Source organism: Ranitomeya imitator, chromosome 2 (assembly GCF_032444005.1).
Source record: "Ranitomeya imitator isolate aRanImi1 chromosome 2, aRanImi1.pri, whole genome shotgun sequence".
In the NCBI taxonomy this organism is placed as follows: Eukaryota; Metazoa; Chordata; class Amphibia; order Anura; family Dendrobatidae; genus Ranitomeya; species Ranitomeya imitator.
In genome coordinates this window covers 469,792,094-469,814,191 of record NC_091283.1, presented here as the reverse complement: position 1 = coordinate 469,814,191, position 22,098 = coordinate 469,792,094, and the positions used below count along the sequence as shown (strand labels likewise).

The window sequence follows — 22,098 nt, the reverse complement described above, 5'->3', positions numbered from 1 at the left end:
CTTAAAGTGGCCACTTGCAAGTTGTTCTCCTGTTTGAATCTCCTCTGAAGAGTGGCATCATGGGCTCCTCAAAACAACTGTCTAATGATCTGAAAACAAAGATTATTTAACATAGTTGTTCAGGGGAAGGATACAAAAAGCTGTCTCAGAGATTTAACCTGTCAATTTCCACTGTGAGGAACATAGTAAGGAAATGGAAGAACACAGGTACAGTTCTTGTTAAGGCCAGAAGTGGCAGGCCAAGAAAAACATCAGAAAGGCAGAGAAGAAGAATGGTGAGATCAGTCAAGGACAATCGTCAGACCACCTCCAGAGAGCTGCAGCATCAACTTGCTGCAGATGGTGTCACTGTGCATCGGTCAACTATACAACGCACTTTGCACAAGGAGAAGCTGTATGGGAGAGTGATGCGAAAGAAGCCGTTTCTGCAAGCACGCCACAAACAGAGTCGGCTGAGGTATGCAAAAGCACATTTGGAGAAGTCAATTTCTTTTTGGAAGAAGGTCCTGTGGACTGATGAAACCAAGATTGAGTTGTTTGGTCATACAAAAAGGCGTTATGCATGGCTGCCAAAAAGCACAGCATTCCAAGAAAAACACTTACTACCTACAGTAAAATTTGGTGGAGGTTCCATCATGCTTTGGGGCTGTGTGGCCAATGCCGGCACCGGGAATCTTGTTAAAGTTGAGGGACGCATGGATTCCTCTCAGTATCAGCAGATTCTTGACAATAATGTTCATGAATCAGTGACAAAGTTGAAGTTACGCAGGGGATGGATCTTTCAGCAAGACAATGATCCAAAACACCGCTCCAAATCTACTCAGGCATTCATGCAGAGGAACAATTACACTGTTCTGGAATGGCCATCCCAGTCCCCAGACCTGAATATCATTGAACATCTGTGGGATCATTTGAAGAGGGCTGTCCATGCTCGGCAACCATCAAACTTAACTAAACTGGAATTGTTTTGTAAAGAGGAATGGTCAAAAATACCTTCATCCAGGATCCAGGAACTCATTAAAAGCTACAGGAAGCGACTAGAGGCTGTTATTTTTGCAAAAGGAGGATCTACTAAATATTAATGTCACTTTTCTGGTGGGGTGCCCATACTTATGCACCTGTCAAATTTAGTTTGAATGCAGATTGCACATTTTCTATTAGAACAATAAACCTCATTTCAAGGCAGAAACAGTACTGTGTCCAACAGATATTCGATATATGAAATGGAAATAGCTGTTGCAAAAAAAAAACAATTTTTATAAAACATTAAGCTTAAGATTAATAGGGGTGCCCAAACTTTTTCATATAACTGTAAAACTCCCTGTAGTAATAGTCAGTGGCACCGGCCCCACGGCGGCCTCTCGTCAGCCAGCTTCAAAGCTCCATTTCCCAGTAATAGAAGGACATGGCTGGACTTTGAAGCCAGCGCCAAGACTCGTTCCATCGTCTGCCGCTTCAGCTGGAGGAAGTTTTATTTCTGGACTTGTTTATATCGACTGACTCAAATATTAGTATTGGCCTTTTATATGTGTGCCGGGTGGTAAAATCTGGAGGATTGATGTGGTCACATGACTCCCGCAGCAAGAAGAGCTTACAATCTAACACTGCACAAGAGTTAAAGGGAAGAGGCGATTGAGACTGTCTGTTCTAATCATTGGACCTGACGTCCGATGTCACCGCCAGCTGTTACTGATCCCTGCAGGTGACGGGAGGCTGTCTCTACCAATCAGATCTGCCCCTTCCTGCAGTAGGGCGGCGTTTGCACACTGCCTGTGTCACCATGCTGCTGCAGCGGGCACAGATTGTAGCCTCTCCTGTGCTGTGCACGGTTAATGTGTGCAGCCATGGCTCTGACGACATGTGGCTGCTGAAGTGCTCTCGTAACGTCAGTAGCACTATATACATTATATGGCAGTTGTTAAAGGGGTTGCCACGTTTTGGGCATTATTTTTTCTTACTTCAATTCTGGTATTTTTGGCTGAAAAGTATTTTAGTAATTGAATTTCATGAAAAAAAAATTATGACCCATCAACAAGGTCCTTCTGATAGTCCAATCGGAAAGTTTCACAGTTTTTCATCTTTTTTTTTTTTTTACTTCAAACCTTCTAGACCATATTAAATTGCAAAACTGTTTTTTTTAATCCCAAATACAGGGGCGGACATGTCATTAGTGCAGCCGCTCAAGGTCCCAAGAGATAAGGGGGCCCATTACCACCCTCGAAAGCAGCAAGGAGCTTCTGACACACCAGAACTATTGGACTGCAGGGGGCCCATGTACTGTTATTGCACAGGGGCCCTTTTCTGTCTACCCAAATAAAGGTTCTCAAAGGCAGGCAGCCCCTTTAAGCGGCTGTCCAATGTGTCTCCTTTATGTTGTGGGGATTTAGAATAACCATTGCAAATGTTGTACAGCCCCAAGAGCCAAAACACCTTCTCCCAACCTTGGGTGTAGGTAGTGATTGATACCAATAACGGTTTTCACAGCGCTGATTTGCACACGGCAGCTGCACATCTCTCCCTCCTCTCTGGGAATTCAGGTAATAGCACTTGCCTGATACAAGCCTGTCGCTGTGTGAACATGACTAGCTTTTTAGCACAACTACATTACAGATGCCATAGTACCTGGAAGCGCCATCGTTATGTTATTGGTGCAGACAAATGTGGACAGGCGGCTGAGTGCAGTGGAAACTCTGAGAGCACAGTGTGCACAGCGCCCTATAGACAGAACATGTACTCATACTGCACATCACATGAGCCATCTCCTTCTAGTCACTGGTGATACATAATGTATCTGCTGAAAGCATTAGGGGCGGCTGATTTGTGCGGTAAATCCATTTTGCCCTGTAAATAGTATCAGCACATTTAAAGATATATTACCCATTAGTTTATGCACATATTCATCCAATCCATCAGCACAATATATGGACAGGATTGCTACACTGCTGCCATCCGCTGGATAACTGAATGAATGAAAAGACTGGACTGCTACACTGCTGCCATCTGCTGGATAACTGAATGAATGAAAAGACTGGACTGCTACACTGCTGCCATCTGCTGGATAACTGAATGAATGAAAAGACAGGACTGCTACACTGCTGCCATCTGCTGGATAACTGAATGAATGAAAAGACAGGACTGCTACACTGCTGCCATCTGCTGGATAACTGAATGAATGAAAAGACTGGACTGCTACACTGCTGCCATCTGCTGGATAACTGAATGAATGAAAAGACAGGACTGCTACACTGCTGCCATCTGCTGGATAAATGAATGAATGAATGAAAAGACAGGACTGCTACACTGCTGCCATCTGCTGGATAAATGAATGAATGAATGAAAAGACAGGACTGCTACACTGCTGCCATCTGTTGGATAAATGAATGAATGAATGAAAAGACAGGACTGCTACACTGCTGCCATCTGCTGGATAAATGAATGAATGAAAAGACTGGACTGCTACACTGCTGCCATCCGCTGGATATCTGAATGAATGAAAAGACAGGACTGCTACACTGCTGCCATCCGCTGGATATCTGAATGATAAGACAGGGAGGACAGGACTGCTACACTGCTGCCACCTGCTGGACAATGGCCTGAATGAAAAGACCAATAATGTTCTACAGTGTCAGCTGTGAGACCCGCCATGCATCTTGGTCCATTTATCTTGTAGCAGAGCTGAGCATAGAATTTCTCTCACTGTGGTGTACGATATGTTATCTGTTATAACTTACTAATAGTGGCGGACTATAGCGCTAATGTAGGACAGTGGATGAATGTTTTTTCTGTGTATACTGCCACACCTGACTCGATATTAGACTGGTACTGCAACTCAGCCACATTGTGATCTAGTGTTATTCTGCTTGGGTTCGTCCTGCTCTTAGGAAAGCTGGATGATCCCGTCTGCGCATAGAATGTATATTGGTTGTGGACTCGGTGGGGGTCTCGGGTAATGGCTATTTTATGGTGGTCACAGGCCCTGTTTCATGCTTTCTTTTTCCTTCCAGAGCTCATGCATTTGATATGAGAGCGACGTTATGGACGTGGAGTCTGCATACACTGAATTTATAACCTGCGACAGAACCGGCAGGCGGAATGCAGTCCCGGACATCAAAGGAGAAGGAAGCTCTACGGGCGTGAGGGAACTGTCCGAAAACATGGGAGACCTGTCTATCCAAGGAGCAGGTAGTCACTCGCTGGCGGACTGGATTCTCTATAGTCTTCCTGAGAACATTGCTACTGAACAGAACCTGTCAGCCAGTTATTACCTATGGAAGTAGTCGTATGGCTGTATAACACTTGTCCCCCAATGATCCGATGCGCCTATATGGAACGATGTGCTGACACATCCTACCACACTGATTAACTCTCTCCTAATTCTTAATCTCTATTCATGGTCCCTCTATATGGGCATGCAGGCCATAGGAAGCTGAATAGAATGCTTCCTCGATATCTTCAATCCAATGTCTTATTCCTGAGAAATTCACATTTTTCTCAATCTGTAAATGAGCTGTTAAGATCTATGGGCTGGACATAAAATCTCTGGAGGCAGATTCTCAGGGAGATCGAATTAAAAGGGGGTGTTATAAGTGTGAGACATGTAATGTCTGATAAAACCTTCAACATTTGGATTGATCATTTTTTTTTTTTATTCTTTTTTTTTTCTAGAAGGACAAGCAGAAGCCACAGCGTCCAATAGCGGACAAGAACAGACCCCCGAAGCACAAGATGGCAGCTCGCCGTCGTAATTTTCGTATGTCTTGCAGACATCAATGCTGATTGACTTTTTTTTTGTACAAAAAGAGACAGCAGATCTATGAGACTGTTCACACGGAGCTTCGGAGTGAAGTGGAATCCAAAAATCCAGTGATGGTGACATGCTTGGACTCGCAATGCAGGACTCCACACGCCACCTGGTGGCACAGTATGGTCATAGCATCTTCTCAAACTCCACGTGACCTAAACTTGCCTTAGCATATTTTTTTCTTTTTTTCGTTTATAGAAGAATCATATGCAATATTCCTTTGGGGGTGACATTTTGCGGATGGTACTGCCCACTCCCCCTTCTGTAAATGTAAAGGTTTATTTATTGTCCATAGAGAATCTTTTTGCCCTAGGAGACCTGGGTCACACGGGACCGGAGACCAACGTAATGACAAAGCACTGCCTTATAACTAAGTGGACCAAACCTATCTCCATACTGAAGCCAGGCGCCCATGGCTCGTGTATAATCCAGACTGCCAACTTTTTTTTTTTCTTTTATTTAGTCCATATTTTTAAGTGCTATATTTCAGATTGACATGAAATTCTGAAAAGATTGGATATTTAGTTTGCACAGGAAATTAATGGTGTGGTTTTTTTTTTGTTGTTGTTTTTTTTATAAACTTTTTTTCTTCCTTTAGAAAAACAAAAATATTTGTTCCCCCCTCCCCCAAAATATGATTTAGTGTGACTGAATAATCTAATAAACACCATTAAGACACCAGAGTCTTCTCATTGCTCTTATAGAGTTGAGTACATTTATGTATGGTGGAACCACATGTCCCAGAGCAGCTGAGCCCGGCCATCCTCTGTTCTTGGACTACTAGTCTCAGCAGTGACTGCCCATAGTGCTCAATCCGATTCTTGTCAACTCTAAGGCCTCATTCAGACGTCCATTTTTTTTCTTCTATGCCCTTGATCAGTCTTTTACCCATGTGACCATTTTTTTCTCCTACCCAGTTGGCCATTAAAAAGTATCAACCACTGAGGACTCTCAGATTGTCATATTTTTCTCTATACCGCCTAACACAGAACAAAGATATATATATTTTCCTGTACTTTCTGTTCTGCCACATTTCTTTGCGGGGAAATCTCTCCACATGACCATCAGTAAACGGAAACCTTTAGGGTTTTTCAGGCAGGTTCTATCATGGAAATTGCTTAATAAACTTATCAGAAGACGCTGAAAAGAATGGACCCAAGCATTTTATGTAAAAGCAAATTGCTGTTCATATGGTCTGGACGTTTTAAAGTTGTGCAACCGTCGGACTGAAAGCCTGACTACCGGGAGGAAAGTATCTTTAGTCCTCCCAGCAACCTCTGGCTACCTGTCAAAGAAATGCCGCCGATGCTGTTATCAGGACTTAGCACTGACTGACAGCTCAGCAGCGCCTCAGTAGAGCTGGCTGTCAGTCAGTGCCGGTGTGTGGTTACAACCACCACTCACTTTGCAGTATGCAGTAACTGAAGCTGCGCTGGACACGCCTCTATAACTGAAAGCTGGCGGCTGCCGGGAAGAATAAAGGTAATCTCCCTCCCGGTGGCCAGCCTTCCACTGTGGCAGCCGCAGGACTTTAGTAGACTATTAACCCCAGTGCTGCAGGTTCATAGCATTTGGGGGACATGACAGGTTCCCTTGAAAAGACGTGTGCTCATACTTGTATGGCCAAATGTATGAGGTTTTCCTGCAGTCCTAGCGAAAACCCGCAGAAAACACGTTGTAGTGTGACAAGTAGTAATAAGCAGAGTCTGTCAATAAATGGAGTCTTGCTTATTAGAAAGTGGACTCCATTTCTGGCTCTTTTGGCCGCTTATGTGTAATTCACAGTGCAGACACTTATTGGAGAGGGGGAAGGAGACTTGGCAGCCGGATGTGGAGCTGAGACTGCAGCTCATAATGGGCTATTGATTTTCTGTCATCAGAACACAATTATTGTAAGTGGATTGCCTGTAACAATCAGGTGGTAAGTGGAGCCGTAATAGCACTGTGTCTCCCAAATTCCTAATGGACGGCAGTGCCGATGCTGCTGACTCAACGCTGAGTCATTAGTTTATTGTTTTACTCACTGACCAACACCTAACACCTCGGCAGCCATATTGTGGTGACTGCTTGGGTCAGGTGCCATATCCATAATAAGGAACTGGTTCAGGTTTATGCAGAGTAACGAGACAATAATGCTTTCTTTGTCACGAGCAAAAGTTAAAGGGGTTGTCCAGTTTAGATAACCTTTTCGGCAGATGGATCCCTGATAAATCTTTTTATTTTGCTGCTGAAATCTCCAATGATCGTCTGTTTAGTTTTCCTGCAGTGCCCCCTCTGGGGAAAATGATGCATTACACTAAATAAAATATATTGGAGGGAGGAGAGTATTATGTACGCCAACACCATATTCTGTATGGCATTTGATCATGTACAATCATTGAAGAGGTTGGGGTCTGATGTCCAAGACCCCCCTAAAAGCAGGGACAGTGCAGGATGTGGCTCTTGTAATGTAATGATTGGAAGGGGAGTCAGAGGTCCAGCCTGTCTCCTAAAACTCTCCAACATTAATGGCCAATACTATTGCTAGCCCATCAGTAATACATCCTATGAGGACCTCCTTTTGTGCAGTACCTAAAAGATGCCCCCTCCACATTTCTGATGCATTGGTTTTAGTAAATGCCTGCGTTCTTCATTCGGGAAAAAAGTTAATACTGGATCATCTTATTTTAGAACTCTGCATTATGCTTTTCCTCTGTTGTTCCTCCTGGAAATGTATAAATAAATTGATAATGTGGACAGTACCATTGCGCTTGTCAATGGGGTGCGTCTTCACACCATATTATCAATACTGATTTAAATATGCAGTGATAACTAAATAAATTAGAAACTCACTAATAACTTTCCAAGGGGATTACTGAGGAACAGCCCATTGCAGAGTTTTAGGGGGGAGCAAAAAAAAAAACCCCTCAAATATTATCTTATGGGCAAAACCAATTATTACAGACGTGTAAGGAGGGAGAAGGTCTTAAAGAGAACCTGTCTCCATAGTCAAAAGGGACTATTTCTCTAGTCACCTTCCACGACGGCATATGGAGGTAGCCTCTTTGCCCTAATGAGGAACAGGAAACAGAGAGGTTAAAAGGCCCTCCCGCTCTCCAGTGTCTTTCCTGTTCCCCATGGGGCAGGGAGAGGTTCCGTGTGCTGTGGTGGCCGGCGGCTGCAGTTGCCTTATGACAGGCAGAGCCTGTATTGCCGGGCAGCATGTGTATGCTCTTTGCCTCCTCCTGGCTGCTCCCGTTGTCCCCCGCTATGGTGACCTCGGGACCCCTTCCTGGCCTTCCTGCGCCCCCTAAAGGGCAAAGAAGGCCAGTGGTCCCGACCGGGGGCCTCCCGGAGCTCCCCGGTCTTTCTTCCCCTCCATGCTCGCGGCCAGCGTTGGGGTGGTGTCAGCGTGTGTCACTTCCGGGACTTTGCGTTCCAGTGGAACGCATCTGAACTTCCGCTGGCAGCCCCTGGTGCTCGTGGACGCCGCACCACCTACATATGGACCCAGCACGGGGAGGGGGAAAACTATCTACGCTGGGGAGCAGGGGCTGGCTACTGACCGCCGTAAAACCTGCCTGAAGTTGCCACAGAGGTAAGAGTATCTTTTTGTATGGAAGGCAATCCATGCCCTACGTCTGTAGCTCGAGCCCTCTCCCGCTGGTTAGAGGAAATAGAAACTCATATCCCAGGGGTGAACTGCTAGACACACTGCCTAGCCTTCTCAGGGCTACTGGGTTTTTAGAGTACACCTCCATGGAATCCATCAGAGTTGCCGCCAGGTCACTTGTGCAATCCAACTCTGCTAGGAGAGCTCTCTGGCTCAAGTTGTGGTCTGGTGACATCACCTCCAAAGCCAAGTTATATGCCATACCCTTTAAAGAAGAATATGTCTTTGGGCCTTTCCTAGACGAGATCCTAGAAAAGGCCACAGATAAGAAAAAAGCCCTCCCGTAACAAAAACCCTCTAAAAAACGTTTTTGTTCGTGCCTCAAAGCCTCAAACCTCCCATAGGGGCAAGGCCAAGACCGGGAGGTGAAGCTATGCAAAAGGTGGAGGGAGGAATATTCTCATCCCCCCAATAAGAGCAGTCCCAACCAGAGAAATGGCGACTTCGTAGACTCAAAATATGTACATCAGTGGCAGAATATCACCAATTGTCACTGGGTCCTCAATGTCATCAATGAGGGCCTAATAGAGTTCATTTCCTCCCCTCCACGGGGTCTGAAAGTCACCTCCCTTCCAACCTCAAGAGATCAAACAGCGCTGTTAGTAGGTCTCAGAGACCTGGCAAGATCAAACGTGATCTCCCAAGTTCCAGAGTTGGAATGTGGTCTGGGCCATTACTCTCGACTGTTTCTGGTAGCCAAACCCTCAGACGAGGCCCGTATCATTATAAATCTGAGAGGATTGAACCAACATGTAAGATACCACAGATTCAAGATGGAATCTGTAAGATCAGCCATTCTTTTGATCGGGCCTCACTTCTTTATGTCGACCATCATCTTAACACGCCTACTTCTATATTCCAATCCACCCGAGGCACAGAAAATATCTCAGGTTTGTGGTACAGGGAGTTCGGCAGGTGGAACACTGAGTTCAACGTTCTTCCATTTGGCATTTACTCAGCGCTAAGAGTCTTCTCCAAGATAATGGTAGAAGTAGTGTCCTTTATCTGGAGTCAAGGTATCTGTATCCTGCCTTACCTGGACGACTTGCTGATAGTTGCCTCCACCAAGACGGTCCTAGAATCTCATGTATCAAAGACTCTTGATATTTTAACATCTCTGGGGTGGATCCCAAACCTGAAAAAGTCTCAGCTACGGCCCTCCAAAACCAGGAAATTCCTGGGAGTACTCATGAACTCTGCGAAACAAATGTATTTCCTTCCAGAAGACCACCGTCTAACCTTAATAACAAAGGTCAAGAGGTTGGGAGACATGAGGTCCCCTACACTCCTAGAAGGCATGTCAGTCTTGGGCTCCATGACAGCCTGAATCCAATCGGTACCGTGGGCTCAGGCCAACTCCAGAGTCCTCCAAGCTCATATTTTAGGGAACTGGAACGGCCATCTCCATGCTCTAAACAGAAGGCTACACACAGAGGCGCTGGGGAGCCATAATAAACAATATCCTGTTCCAAGGACTCTGAGACCAGACAATGAGCGGGAAGTCGTTCAATTTCAAAGAGTTAAAAGCTGTAAAGGAAGCCCTTCTGGCAGCAAGTCACAAGATCACTGGACAACACATCCGAATGTATTCGGACAACATGACTGCAGTTGCTTATATCAAGCATCAAGGCAGTACAAGGTTCAACAACCTAAAAAGTATCTCCGCTCGAATATTCTCCTGGGCTGAGAAACACCTACTGTCGCTGACAGCAGTCCATTTGAAAGGCTCTTCCAACACTCAGGCAGACTGAGTCGCCAAGACATGCAGCTGGGGGAATGGAGCTTGAACAGTCGGAGCTTCAAAATACTGTTAGACAGGTGGGGTCTACCAGAAATCGATCTTTTTGCATCTCGCCAAAAAACACAGGTCGAAGCCTTCTTCTCCCTAAACCCCAGGGACAATTCCAGGGGACCTGAAGACACAAAAGAGAATAGTAAACACTCAGTTTGAAAAAAATTGCAGTAATCCGCAAGTGCTAGTAAAAGATGTAAAAAACAGGGTATTTGGTTGATACGTTTTTTGCAAAAAATGTATACTAAGCTGCTCTACCAAACTTCACGGTATACCCATATCAGAGCAGTCCTAACTAATGTATGCAATCCCTATCTGATGTATTTAAAAACCTGATCATCTGTATATTACCTGTGTGAACAGGGTTCAGAGAGGAAAAATCCATGTGTGCATACAGAGTAGAACAGCTTTTGTGCAGATAGCCCAAGAGGAGTGGTGGATAACTCCCCAGTCTTGTAGACACAAGAGAACAATTATGGAAACAGGAACACATGGGCTACTTGCACAGTGAACAAGTCTGTAGGAACACGTTCACACACCACCAAGAAACCTGAAGACATAAAAGAGAATAGTAAAACCAAAAACACTCAGTTTGAAAAAAATCGCAGTGCTCCGCAAGTGCTGGTAAAAGATGTAAAAAACAGGGTATTTGGTTCCTGTTTCCACAATTCCAGGGGAGTAGATGCTCTAGTCCAGAAGTGGGACTTTCACTTGGCCTATGCGTTCCCACCAATTCCGATTTTGGCAAAGGTTTTACGGAAAATCCGAGAAGAACGAACCCCAACTATCTTGGTAGCCCCGTTATGGCCCAAAAGAAGTTGGTTCAACCTGATTATCGATCTGCAAGTAGACGGCCCGGTCTAGTTTCCAGTAGAAAACTACCTCCTCCTACAGGGGCCCATTCATCACTTGGATCCTCAGAAGTGGAACCTAGTTAGAGGCCCAGGTGCTCAGAGCCAAAGGTTATCGGACTCAGTAATTACTACTACACAAAGGTCCAGAAAGACAGTAACCAACGCTATCTACAATAAGGTCTGGAAGAAGTTTTCATCCTTCTGCCTCCCTAATCTACCAGATCCTCTTAGCCCAAATATGTCAAAAATCTTAGATTTTCTACAAAAGGGCTTAGAGATCGGATTAGACCTAGCACCCTGAAGGTCCAGGCCTCCGCTGTCAGTTCTGTTTTTGACCAGGATCTAGCAGGTCATCGCTGGATCAAGAGGTTCATGACATCGGCCCTCAGAATGAACCCTAAAAGACAGTTGGTGGTTCCCTCATGGGATCTTAACTTAGTGCTACAAGGGCTCACAGGTCCACTGTTTGAGCCTTTGTCTTTCTGTTCTCCTCAAAACCCTACAAGCCCTATCAACGAGGGAGCCCTATTTGTCAATTAGAGATGACTCCATAGTCCTTCGTCTCAAACCTTCTTTTCTTCCAAAGGTAGTCACTGAATTTCACCATTCCTAGAAAATCGTCCTACCATCCTTTTGCCAAAATCCAGCAAACTGGAAAGAGGAAAAATTCCACACTCTCGATGTCCGACGTATTGTTCTACAATACTTAGAGCAAACCAGCTCTGGCAGAATTGATCAGAATCTGTTTGTCCATCTGTCTGGTCAACATAAGGGGAAAAAGGTGGCAAAAAGCACTATCTCTGATTGTATAAAAAGAGCTATAGCAGAATCATATCTCGCTCAAAATAAATCAAGGCCCACTCAACCAGATCCACATCAGTCTCCTGGGCAGAAAGAGCAGGCGCATCCGCAGACCAGATCTGCATGGCTGCGAACATGGTCTTCACTTCATACTTTCTCCAAGCATTATAGATTGGACATATTGTCCAATAAAGATCTAGTCTTTGGCCGGAAAGTACTCCAGGCCGTTGTCCCACCCTAGCGCCAAATTAGTTGGTATTCCTCTGTATGCCGTCGTGGAAGGTGACTAGAGAAAATAGAATTAGACTTACCGGTAATTCGGTTTCTAGGAACCTTCCACGATGGCGCTAATTCCCTCCCTATATTCCTGGATAAAAATCTGGGATTCAGAAGGTAAACCAGTGCTATGGTTTTCAGTCATAAGTCACTGCGAGTGGGAGGGCCTTTTAACCTCTGTGTTTCCTGTTCCCCATCAGGGCAAAGAGGCTACCTCCGTATGCCGTCATGGAAGGTTCCTAGAAACTGAATTACCAGTAAGTCTAATTCTATTTTTTGTTATATTTTCTTCCTGTTGCTCCCCTGAATAATCCATTGTTTATTTTTCATAAATCTGCCTTACGGTTCCAGAGATATGTGCCTCCTTAGTGCACATCTATAGTCCTTGCGAAGGGGACGTGGCTCACAGGATTTCCTGGGGGCGTGTTCTTAGTCTCCTCTTATTACCCTCCGAGCCACGCTCCCTTGTAAAGATCAAAAAAATTATCCCCAAATAAAAAAATGCCCAATCTCTGGAACCGTAAAGTGGATTAAAAAAAAAACAAAAACACAGAATAATCAAGTGAGCAGCGGCAATACAATAAGAGCAAAAACTCGCCACTTTTGACCTGGTGAGAGGCCCTCCTTAAAGTATACCTTTTGTTGGAGTAAAAAAAAAAAAAGTATCTGTGTATGCAAGATTCTACTTTTAAACAAAAATTAATTACTACGTCAAGAAATACAAGAACACTGGTTGGAAAATTGTCAGAAAATCATGTATTATAAGTTTTTTGCGTAACGAATATTGCCATGCATATAATTACAGAGGTGATGTTCCCATTTGGATATTTCTCCAGACTGATGCTCGTCTCCGGTATGAGCGCTGCTGTTCGTCAGGTATTGGTTGACCGTCAGCTCCATTACCTGCTCTGCACACTATCCTGAGTATACGTTGCTGGTCCTATAGCTTTACAAATGGTGAGAACTCCTCCCCTCCAGCAGGTGGCAGCAGAAACTTCCTATATCTTTCACATGATTATATAGACCCCTAGCGGGGTGGGGGATTATAATCCAGTATAGATTTTTGGCAAGAATATTTAGTGGCCACGGGTGAGAAGTGAAGATAACTCTAAATACTGGCATAGTAACTGCTCTGACAAGAGTCCTATATCCTCAGTCAGGCACTATCCATCCCTGCCCACTTGCAACTTCACATTGTATAGGGTTAGACCATTAGAATAAAGGGTCTGTCTATTTTTTTTAGAGATCGGAAACACTGCCCCTCTCGTCTATGGCTTTGTTTTAAGTTAGCTGCAATACCAGACACTGCTTTCGGACAGGAGTGGCGCTGTTTCCTATGGAAAAGTATACCCTTTTTACTAATTAATACAAAGCGGCCTGTTATACAGATATCCCCTCCTGTAAAGTGTGTTCTGTTGGGAGGCAGAGCAATCGGGAAAGATGACAACTTCCACAGTCCTGCAGCGCGTTATGCTCAAAAGCCTGTGGTCAGCACCATGTCATACGCTTCATATAATTTATAGACAAGTTCGTTCTTTTCCTTCTCGGGTAGGAAGCTGGACATTGCTGCGTTAATGTTCTGAAATTAGAGAGAACAGTGAGCGTTACAATGGCGGTCTCGTAAGTAGAGAGCTTTTTTTGTCACGAAATACTAAAAATGGTCAGTAAATTCAGACCTTGAGTCGCTCCCTACTGGCAACTTATATCTTTACCTGGCATTTCTTCCAGCCTGCGACAACTACTGATTGATAGAGGGGGACTAGGAATGTAATGGCTGTCCCCAGGTATAGCTGAGACAAAGCGGGAATTGGATTTTTTTTTACAAAATGACAGATGATGGCGACAAAGATTTCTATATGGGGGTTGGGGGAGGGCGTTATTTTTAGGATCCCCCTTACCACTCGCTTAAATTCATCGTCTGTAAACTCCATGTGTTTAGCGGCGATGTTATAATCCACATCCAATGTCGATCTGAAGATCAGCGGGTCGTCCGTGTTCAGGGAGTAGTTTGCTTTGTCTTTCATAAATCTGCCGAAGAAAAGGTAGAAGCTGGTCACATGAGCAGTAATAAAGGCTCATACGTGCGCCACTAAATGATACATAATCCTCTAAAATACTCGTCTAACATGCTGTGGTGAATAGTCTCTGTCTCCCACCGGCCATTGTCTGGGTCATGTGCTCAGGAGTCAGGCCTTTTAAGGTACTATTTAGGGTTTGTATTGTTTTGTTATTTGGGTACTTTATGGCAGGCCGTGTTCACACGTTCAGTATTTTACCTCAGTATAGGTACCGTCACATTAAGCGACGCTGCAGCGATCTAGACAATGATCCAGATCGCTGCAGCGTCGCTGTGTGGTCGCTGGAGAGCTGTCACACAGACAGCTCTCCAGCGACCAACGATGCCGGTCCCCTGGTAACCAGGGTAAACATCAGGTTACTAAGCGCAGGGCCGCATTTAGTAACCCGATGTTTACCCTGGTTACCAGCGTAAACGTTAAAAAAACAAACACTACATACTTACATTCCGGTGTCTGTCCTCCGGCGCTCTGCTTTCCTGCACTGTCAGCGCCGGCCAGCCGTAGAGCAGAGCGGTGACATCACCGCTGTGCTTTACGGCTGGCCGGCGCTCACAGCCAGTGCAGGAAAGCACAGCGCCGGGGGACAGCCCCCGGAATGTAAGTATGTAGTGTTTTTTTTTTTTTTACGTTTACGCTGGTAACCAGGATAAACATCGGGTTACTAAGCGCGGCCCTGCGCTTAGTAACCCGATGTTTACCCTGGTACACCAGTACACCAGTGAAGACATCGCTGAATCGGCGTCACAGACGCCGATTCAGCGATGTCTGCGGGAGATCCAGCGACGAAATAAAGTGCTGGACTTTCTGCTCCAACCAACGATGGCACAGCAGGATCCAGATCGCTGCTGCCTGTCAAACTGAACAATATCGCTATCCAGGACGCTGCAACGTCACGGATCGCTAGCGATATCGTTCAGTGTGACGGTACCTTATCTGTAAGCCAAAATCAGGAGCGGAACAATCAGAGGAAAAGCATAATAGAAACACGTCACCACTAGTGATTAGCGAGTGTACTCGTTACTCAATTTTTCCGAGCATGCATGAGTATTTTGGGCGTGCTCGTAGATTATGTTTGTGTCCCCGCAGCTGCATGATTTGCGGCTGGTAAACAACCTGAACACATCCACGGATTGCCTGTTTGTTAGGGAATCCCCACATGTATTCAGGCTGTCTAGCAGCAGCAAATCATGCAGCTGCGGGGACTCAAACATAATATACAAGCACGCCCAAGATACTCGGAGAACACCCGAGCATGCTCGGAAAACCTGAGTAATGAGCACACTCGCTCATCCCTAATCACCACTTCTGTATTTATCACCCACTCCTGGTTTTGGATTACAAATACTGAGGTAAAACACTCACCAAATACTGAATGTGTGAATGTGGCCTAACATTTCATTCTTGCTTCTGGCAACATGAAGTGAGCTCCAACACTGATAATCTAGTCAGAGCTCATTGAAATGTTCCCAGTTCAGCGTCATATAACTTCCACCAGAAGAGTTGTTCATTTCTGGGGACAATTTATTTTGTTTACTTAAATGTATGAATTTGGGGCAAAAAAATCATGTTTGGTTTCATTAGGACACATCTACCATTTTGCTTTCTACACCCTCTGTGTCCAACAAATTTCTTTATCCAACAGCGCCCCTCCTGTACAACGGCTGTGTTTGGAATTGCAGCTAACAAACACAGCCATAGACAAGGATGGTGTCTATTATTGCTGGCTGTAGAATGAGTTACTTGAGAATCTTTTAGACATTGGACCATGAGACATTGCTCTGTCTTTCTTTTTTTCCAACTGCTCTCAACTAATTTATGACCTTAGACCACATCAGGTTAAATGTACAGGGACCCAAAGCCCCTTTAAAACCCAAACTGTGCAGCATGTATAATTCAACCCAATTTTAAAACTAATTTTTAGCCCCAAATACATGCATTTAAAGGGAACCTGTCAAACCCCCCCCCCCCAGGCATTTGTAAATAAAAGAGCCACCTTGTGTTACACTAAAGCTGCATTCTGACAAGGTGGCTCTTTTAGTTCGGGTCGCTGGCACTGCTGTAATAATCGTTTTAGAAGTTTTTCCCTCGTACCGTGAAATCACCAGGGGGGCAGGTCTCTCCCCCCTAATCTAGACACCTCACAGCAGTCACTCATGGCCTCTGCGCGCCGGGCGCTGCCTCCTCTTCCTTCAGTAGCGTCCCCGGCGCTGTAAGTTTGAAGGGCAGAGCAACTGCATATGCCCCCCCAAAACAATAACAGCGCAGGCGCTAGGGACGCTACTGAATGAAGAGAAGGCGGCGCCCTGAGTGACTGCTGTGAGGCGTCTGGATTAGGGGGGAATGACCTGCCCCACTGGCGATTTCACAGGTATGAGGGACAAATTTAAAAAGCGATTATTGCAGCAGTGCCAGGGACCCGAACTAAAAGAGCCACCTTGTTAGAATGCAGCATTAGTGCTGCACAAGGTGGCTCTTTTAGTTACAAACGCCTGGGGGGGGGGGGGGTGACAGTGGCCCTTTAAGTAAAAAAAAAACAAAAACGTGGAGAACCACATTAAAATGCCAATGCTGTAGTGAACCCCTGTAATCTATGCATAAAACACAGTGCGGTAGCCCACCTTGCCTTGGAGAGTTGTAACCATAGCAGATTGTCACAGTGATGTGAGGTCCATGCTGACGTTACTTAGGTATGTGACAGGATTGCACTGTACACACAAGTCTACAGACCACGGGTGCGGACAGGCGGAGGATGGAGACTGCACTTACTAGTTCTGCAGGTGATGCTTCTGACAACCTGCTATGTAGCGCAGCCATCTGTGGCCAGGTAGGGCTGCCGCTAACTGTGCCAATACACCAGGAGATGTGGCATTAGACAGACGAGTATGGCTATATTGTTGGGAACATTTTGGCAGCCGCTGGCCATGAGCCTATATGACTTACTGTTTCACAGGATGTTTGGTAAAGTCTGGATCACAGGCGCCAGTAAGGTAACTGGACCACGGACAAGTCTATAAAGTAGAAACACAAGGTAAATGGATGAACCAAGAAGCTTCTAGAGAGAAACAGGTGGAGAGGATCACAGAGCAATATAATATTACTGCACCATTATAATACTGTCATTGCACAAGGTGTGACTACTGTATGGTATGCTGCACTAGCTATATTATATATATTGCTCAAAAAATAAAGGGAGCACTTACACAGCACAATGTAACTCCAAGTCAATCAAACTTCTGTGACATCATCCTGGCCAGTTATGAAGCAACACGGATTGTGGATCAATTTCTCCTGCTGTTGTGCAAATGGAACCGACAACAGGTAGAAATGATAGGCAATTATCAAGACAGCCCCTATAAAGGAGTGGTTATGCAGGGGGTGACCACAGACCATTTCTCTGATCTCATCCGTTTTGGTCACTTGCATTTTGTCATTGCTCTACAATCCACAGAAGTTGCTCAGGTAGTACAGCTCATCCAGGATGGCACATCAATGCGAGCTGTGGCAAGAAGGGTAGCTTACAGCCCAACACCATGCAGGGCAATTGGCATTTGCCAGAGAGCACCAAAATTGGCAGATTCGACACTGGCACCCTGTGCTCTTCACGTATGAGAGCAGGCTCACACTGACATGTGACAAAATAGGGAGATGCATTGGAAAATGTTTTGCTACCTGTAACATCCTCCAGCATGACCTGTTTGGCTGTGGGTCAGTAATGGTGTAGGGAGGCATTTCTTTGGAGGGCTGCACAGCCCTCCATGTGCTAGCCAGAGGTACCCTGACTGCCATTAGGTACCAGGATTAGACCCTCAGATTGTTTGTGAGACCATATGCAGGTGCAGTGGGCCCTGGGTTTCGTCTGATGCATGACAATGCTAAACCTCATGTAGCTGAAGTGTGTCAGCAGTTCCTGCATGATGAAGGCATTGATGCTGTAGACTGGCCTGCCTTCCCCAGACTTGACCCAATCGAGCACATCTGGGACATCATGTATCGTTCTATCTAGACACCACAGATTGTCCAAGAGTTGACTGCTGCTTTAATCAAGGTTTGGGAGGTGATCCCTCAGAAGAACATACGCCGCCTCATCAGCAGCATGCTCAGACATTGTAGGGAGCTCATACAGGTATGTGGAGGCCACATACACTACTGAGCATCATTTCCTTATCTTGAGGCATTTTCTCTGAAGTTGGATCAGCCTGTAATTTGATTTTGAGTATCATTCCAAATCCAGACCTCCAGGTGATATTAATTTTGATTTTTATTGATCATTTGTATGATTTATTGCATTCCACTATGTAATGAATAAAGAATAAAATTATATATATAGTGTTACTACATACATGTCAGTGCACATCTCCTAATGACGTGTCTGTAAGTACAGTCTGTTACACAGAGATAAGCAGTGTCTGTGGTATGGCACTGCTTATCTCTTCTCAATTGACATGAGGCTCTTTAGCAGTGTTTTTTATAGGGACCTCACCCTTTCCAAACTGACTTGCAGCAACTGAGCTGCATGTTTTGAGGTTCTGCAGGAGCTGGGGCACAAACAAGTATAGTACACTATCCAGTCGCTAAAGAATGGATTCATATAGACGTGAGGACTACTTGTCAGTGATTCTGTGATAGAGGAGAAGGAACTTCTGTGATAATCTGCTCCTGTCGGAAGAGATGAGCAGCGCCTAATGCAGCGCCTAATAATGCTGCTTATCTCTGATCTGTCAATGAACTTCTACTATTATGTACTGGTGATATTTAGGGCAGTTCAAACCTCAAAATGCATCTTCTTATTCAGGAGCTCCTTGTATAAGTGTGGATCTTCTATGGTGTGGTATCCATGGCCAATCCTTTCTGCTTTTAGCACCTCCACAGCCTGGAATACAGTAGATCAGAGGTGTCAAACTGCATTCTTCGAGGGACGCAAACAGGTCATGTTTTCAGGATTTCAATGTATTGCACAGGTGATAATTTAATCACCTGCACAGAATGATTCCAGCACCTTGTGCAATACAAGGAAATCCTGAAAACATGACCTGTTTGCGGCCCTCGAGGAATGCAGTTTGACACCTCTTCAGTAGATCACAATGACCTCCCAGCATGAGCAGCTCTAATGTGTCTCATCCAACCACACACTGTCCTGGGGGCCCACTTTCCTATAATTTCTTACCTCCTTGACAACACTTGGGGGCCCGACTTCTCCTGCATGGACCGTCCTGTGAATTCCACATCTTACAGCATCCTGTAGTCGAGGAAAAGAGAGGGGACATTTTCCAACACAAATACATAATGTTTCAGATCAACAAACAAATTTAAATATTAGACAACGATAACACAAGTAAACACAAAAAGCAGATTTTACATTAAAGTACTTATTATTAAGGAAAGGAAAAATCCAAACCTACAGGGCCCTGTGTGAAAAAGTTATTGCCCCCCCCCCCCCCCAACATAAATCTGTGGTCTATCACAAATTTGGGAAGCGGAGTTCAAATTCCCTAGCCACACGCAGGACTGATTACTGCCACACCTGTTCTCAATCAAGAAATCACTTAAATAGGACCGACGTGACAAAGTGAAGTAGACCAAAAGATCCTCAAAAGCTAGACATCATGCGGAGATTCAAACAAATTCTAGAACAAATGAGAAACAAAGCAATTCAAATCTATCAGTCTGGAAAAGGTTGTAGAGAGAAGTAACACAGCATTTCAGAAAAGGAATATCATACAGTAAAAATGGTGGTGGTAGTGTGATGGTCTGGGGATGTTTTGCTGCTTCTGGACATAGAAGACTAGCCGTGTTAAATGGAACCACGGCAATGAATTCTGCTATCTACCAAAAAATTCTGAAGTAGAATATCCGGCCATCTGTTCGTGACGTCAAGCTGAAACGCAGTTGAGTTATGCAGCAGGACAATGATCCAAAACACACCAGCAAGTCCACCTCTGAATGGCTTAACCCCTTTACCCCCAAGGGTGGTTTGCACGTTAATGACTGGGCCAATTTTTACAATTCTGACCACTGTCCCTTTATGAGGTTATAACTCTGGAACGCTTCAACGGATCCCAGTGATTCTGACATTGTTTTCTCGTGACATATTGTACTTCATGATAGTGGTAAAATTTCTTTGATATTACCTGCGTTTATATGTGAAAAAAACAGAAATTTGGCAAAAATTTTGAAAATTTTGCAATTTTCCAACTTTGAATTTTTATGCCCTTAACCCCTTTCTGCCAGCTGACGGAATAGTATGTCAGCTGGCAGATCCCCTGCTTTGAGGTGGGCTCCGGCGGTGAGCCCACCTCAAAGCCGCGACATGTCAGCTGTTTTGTACAGCTGACATGTGCGCGCAATGAGCGCGAGCGGAATCGCGATCCGCCCGCGCCCATTAACTAGTTAAATGCCGCCGTCAAGCGCTGACAGCGGCATTTAACTAGCGCTCCCGGCCGCGCGGCCGGAAATGCTCGCACTGCGGACCCCCGTCACATGATCGGGGGTCAGCAGTGCATCGCCATAACAACCAGAGGTCTCCTTGAGACCTCTATGGTTGTTGATGGCCGATTGCTTTGAGCGCCACCCTGTGGTCGGCGTTCAAAGCAACCCTGCATTTCTGCTACATAGAAGTGATCTGTACTTCACCTCTATGTAGCAGAGCCGATCGAGTTATGCATGCTTCTAGCCTCCCACGGAGGCTATTGAAGCATGCCAAAATTAAAAAAAAAAAGTGATTAAAAATATAAAAAAAATAAAATTATATAAAAGTTCAAATCACCCCCCTTTCGCCCCAATCAAAATAAAACAATAAAAAAAAAATCAAACATAAACATATTTGGTATCGCCGCGTTCAGAATCGCCCGATCTATCAATAAAAACAAAGGATTAACCTGACCGCTAAATGACGTAGCGAGAAAAAAAATCAAAACGCCAAAATTACGTTTTTTTGGTCGCCGCGACATTGCATTAAAATGCAATAACGGGCGATCAAAAGAACGTATCTACACCAAAATGGTATCATTAAAAACGCCAGCTCGGCACGCAAAAAATAAGCCCTCACCTGACCCCGAAAATTGGAGACGCTATGGGTATCGGAAAATCGCGCATTTTTTTTTTTTTTAGCAAAATTTGGAATTTTTTTTCATCACTTAGATAAAAAATAACCTAGACATATTTGGTGTCTATGAACTCAATGACCTGGAGAATCATATTGGCAGGTTAGTTTTAGCATTTAGTGAACCTAGCAAAAAAGCCAAACAAAAAACAAGTGTGAGATTGCACTTTTTTTGCAATTTCATCACACTTGGAATTTTTTCCCATTTTCTGTTACATGGCATGGTAAAATCAATGGTATCGTTCAAAAGTACATCTCGTCCCGCAAAAAATAAGCCCTCACATGGCCATATTGATGGAAAAACAAAAAAGTTATGGCTCTGGGAAGGAAGGGAGCAAAAAACGAAAATGAAAAAGCGGAAAAAGCTCCGGGGGTGAAGGGGTTAAATCACAGAGATATGTCACACAAAATACTTAATAAGTAACATTTCCCACATGTCTACTTTACATCAGCACAATTTTGGAACCAAAATTTTTTTTGTTAGGGAGTTATAAGGGTTAAAAGTTGACCAGCAATTTCTCATTTTTACAACACCATTTTTTTTTAGGGACCACATCTCATTTGAAGTCATTTTGAGGGGTCTATATGATAGAAAATGCCCAAGTGTGACACCATTCTAAAAACTGCACCTCTCAAGGTGCTCAAAACCATATTCGAGAAGTTTATTAACCCTTCTTGTGCTTCACAGGAAATTTTGGAATGTTTAAATAAAAATGAACATTTATGACTCGGTGGTGCGCTTCCA

The 22,098-nt window shown here is 44.6% G+C and overlaps 2 protein-coding genes across 6 annotated transcripts in view; one reads left to right on the top strand and one right to left on the bottom strand.

Moving 5' to 3' along the window:
• PKIG (cAMP-dependent protein kinase inhibitor gamma) overlaps nucleotides 1-5,479 on the top strand; it is a 90,712-nt gene extending 85,233 nt beyond the window's left edge. For all 4 annotated transcript variants that reach the window (XM_069751252.1, XM_069751250.1, XM_069751251.1 and 1 more), the window contains 2 exons: nucleotides 4,005-4,182; nucleotides 4,666-5,479. In XM_069751252.1, coding sequence (XP_069607353.1) covers nucleotides 4,035-4,182; nucleotides 4,666-4,745 — 228 coding nt within the window. In that variant the 5' untranslated portion in view covers nucleotides 4,005-4,034 and the 3' untranslated portion in view covers nucleotides 4,746-5,479. The remainder of the gene's footprint in view (nucleotides 1-4,004; nucleotides 4,183-4,665) is intronic.
• Nucleotides 5,480-12,906: 7,427 nt separating this feature from the next.
• ADA (adenosine deaminase) overlaps nucleotides 12,907-22,098 on the bottom strand; it is a 76,024-nt gene continuing 66,832 nt past the window's right edge. For both annotated transcript variants that reach the window (XM_069751246.1, XM_069751247.1), the window contains exons 7-11: nucleotides 19,419-19,490; nucleotides 19,023-19,124; nucleotides 17,195-17,262; nucleotides 14,075-14,204; nucleotides 12,907-13,755 (exon numbers count right to left, since the gene is read on the bottom strand). In XM_069751246.1, the coding sequence (XP_069607347.1) occupies nucleotides 13,651-13,755; nucleotides 14,075-14,204; nucleotides 17,195-17,262; nucleotides 19,023-19,124; nucleotides 19,419-19,490 (477 nt within the window). In that variant the 3' untranslated portion in view covers nucleotides 12,907-13,650. The remainder of the gene's footprint in view (nucleotides 13,756-14,074; nucleotides 14,205-17,194; nucleotides 17,263-19,022; nucleotides 19,125-19,418; nucleotides 19,491-22,098) is intronic.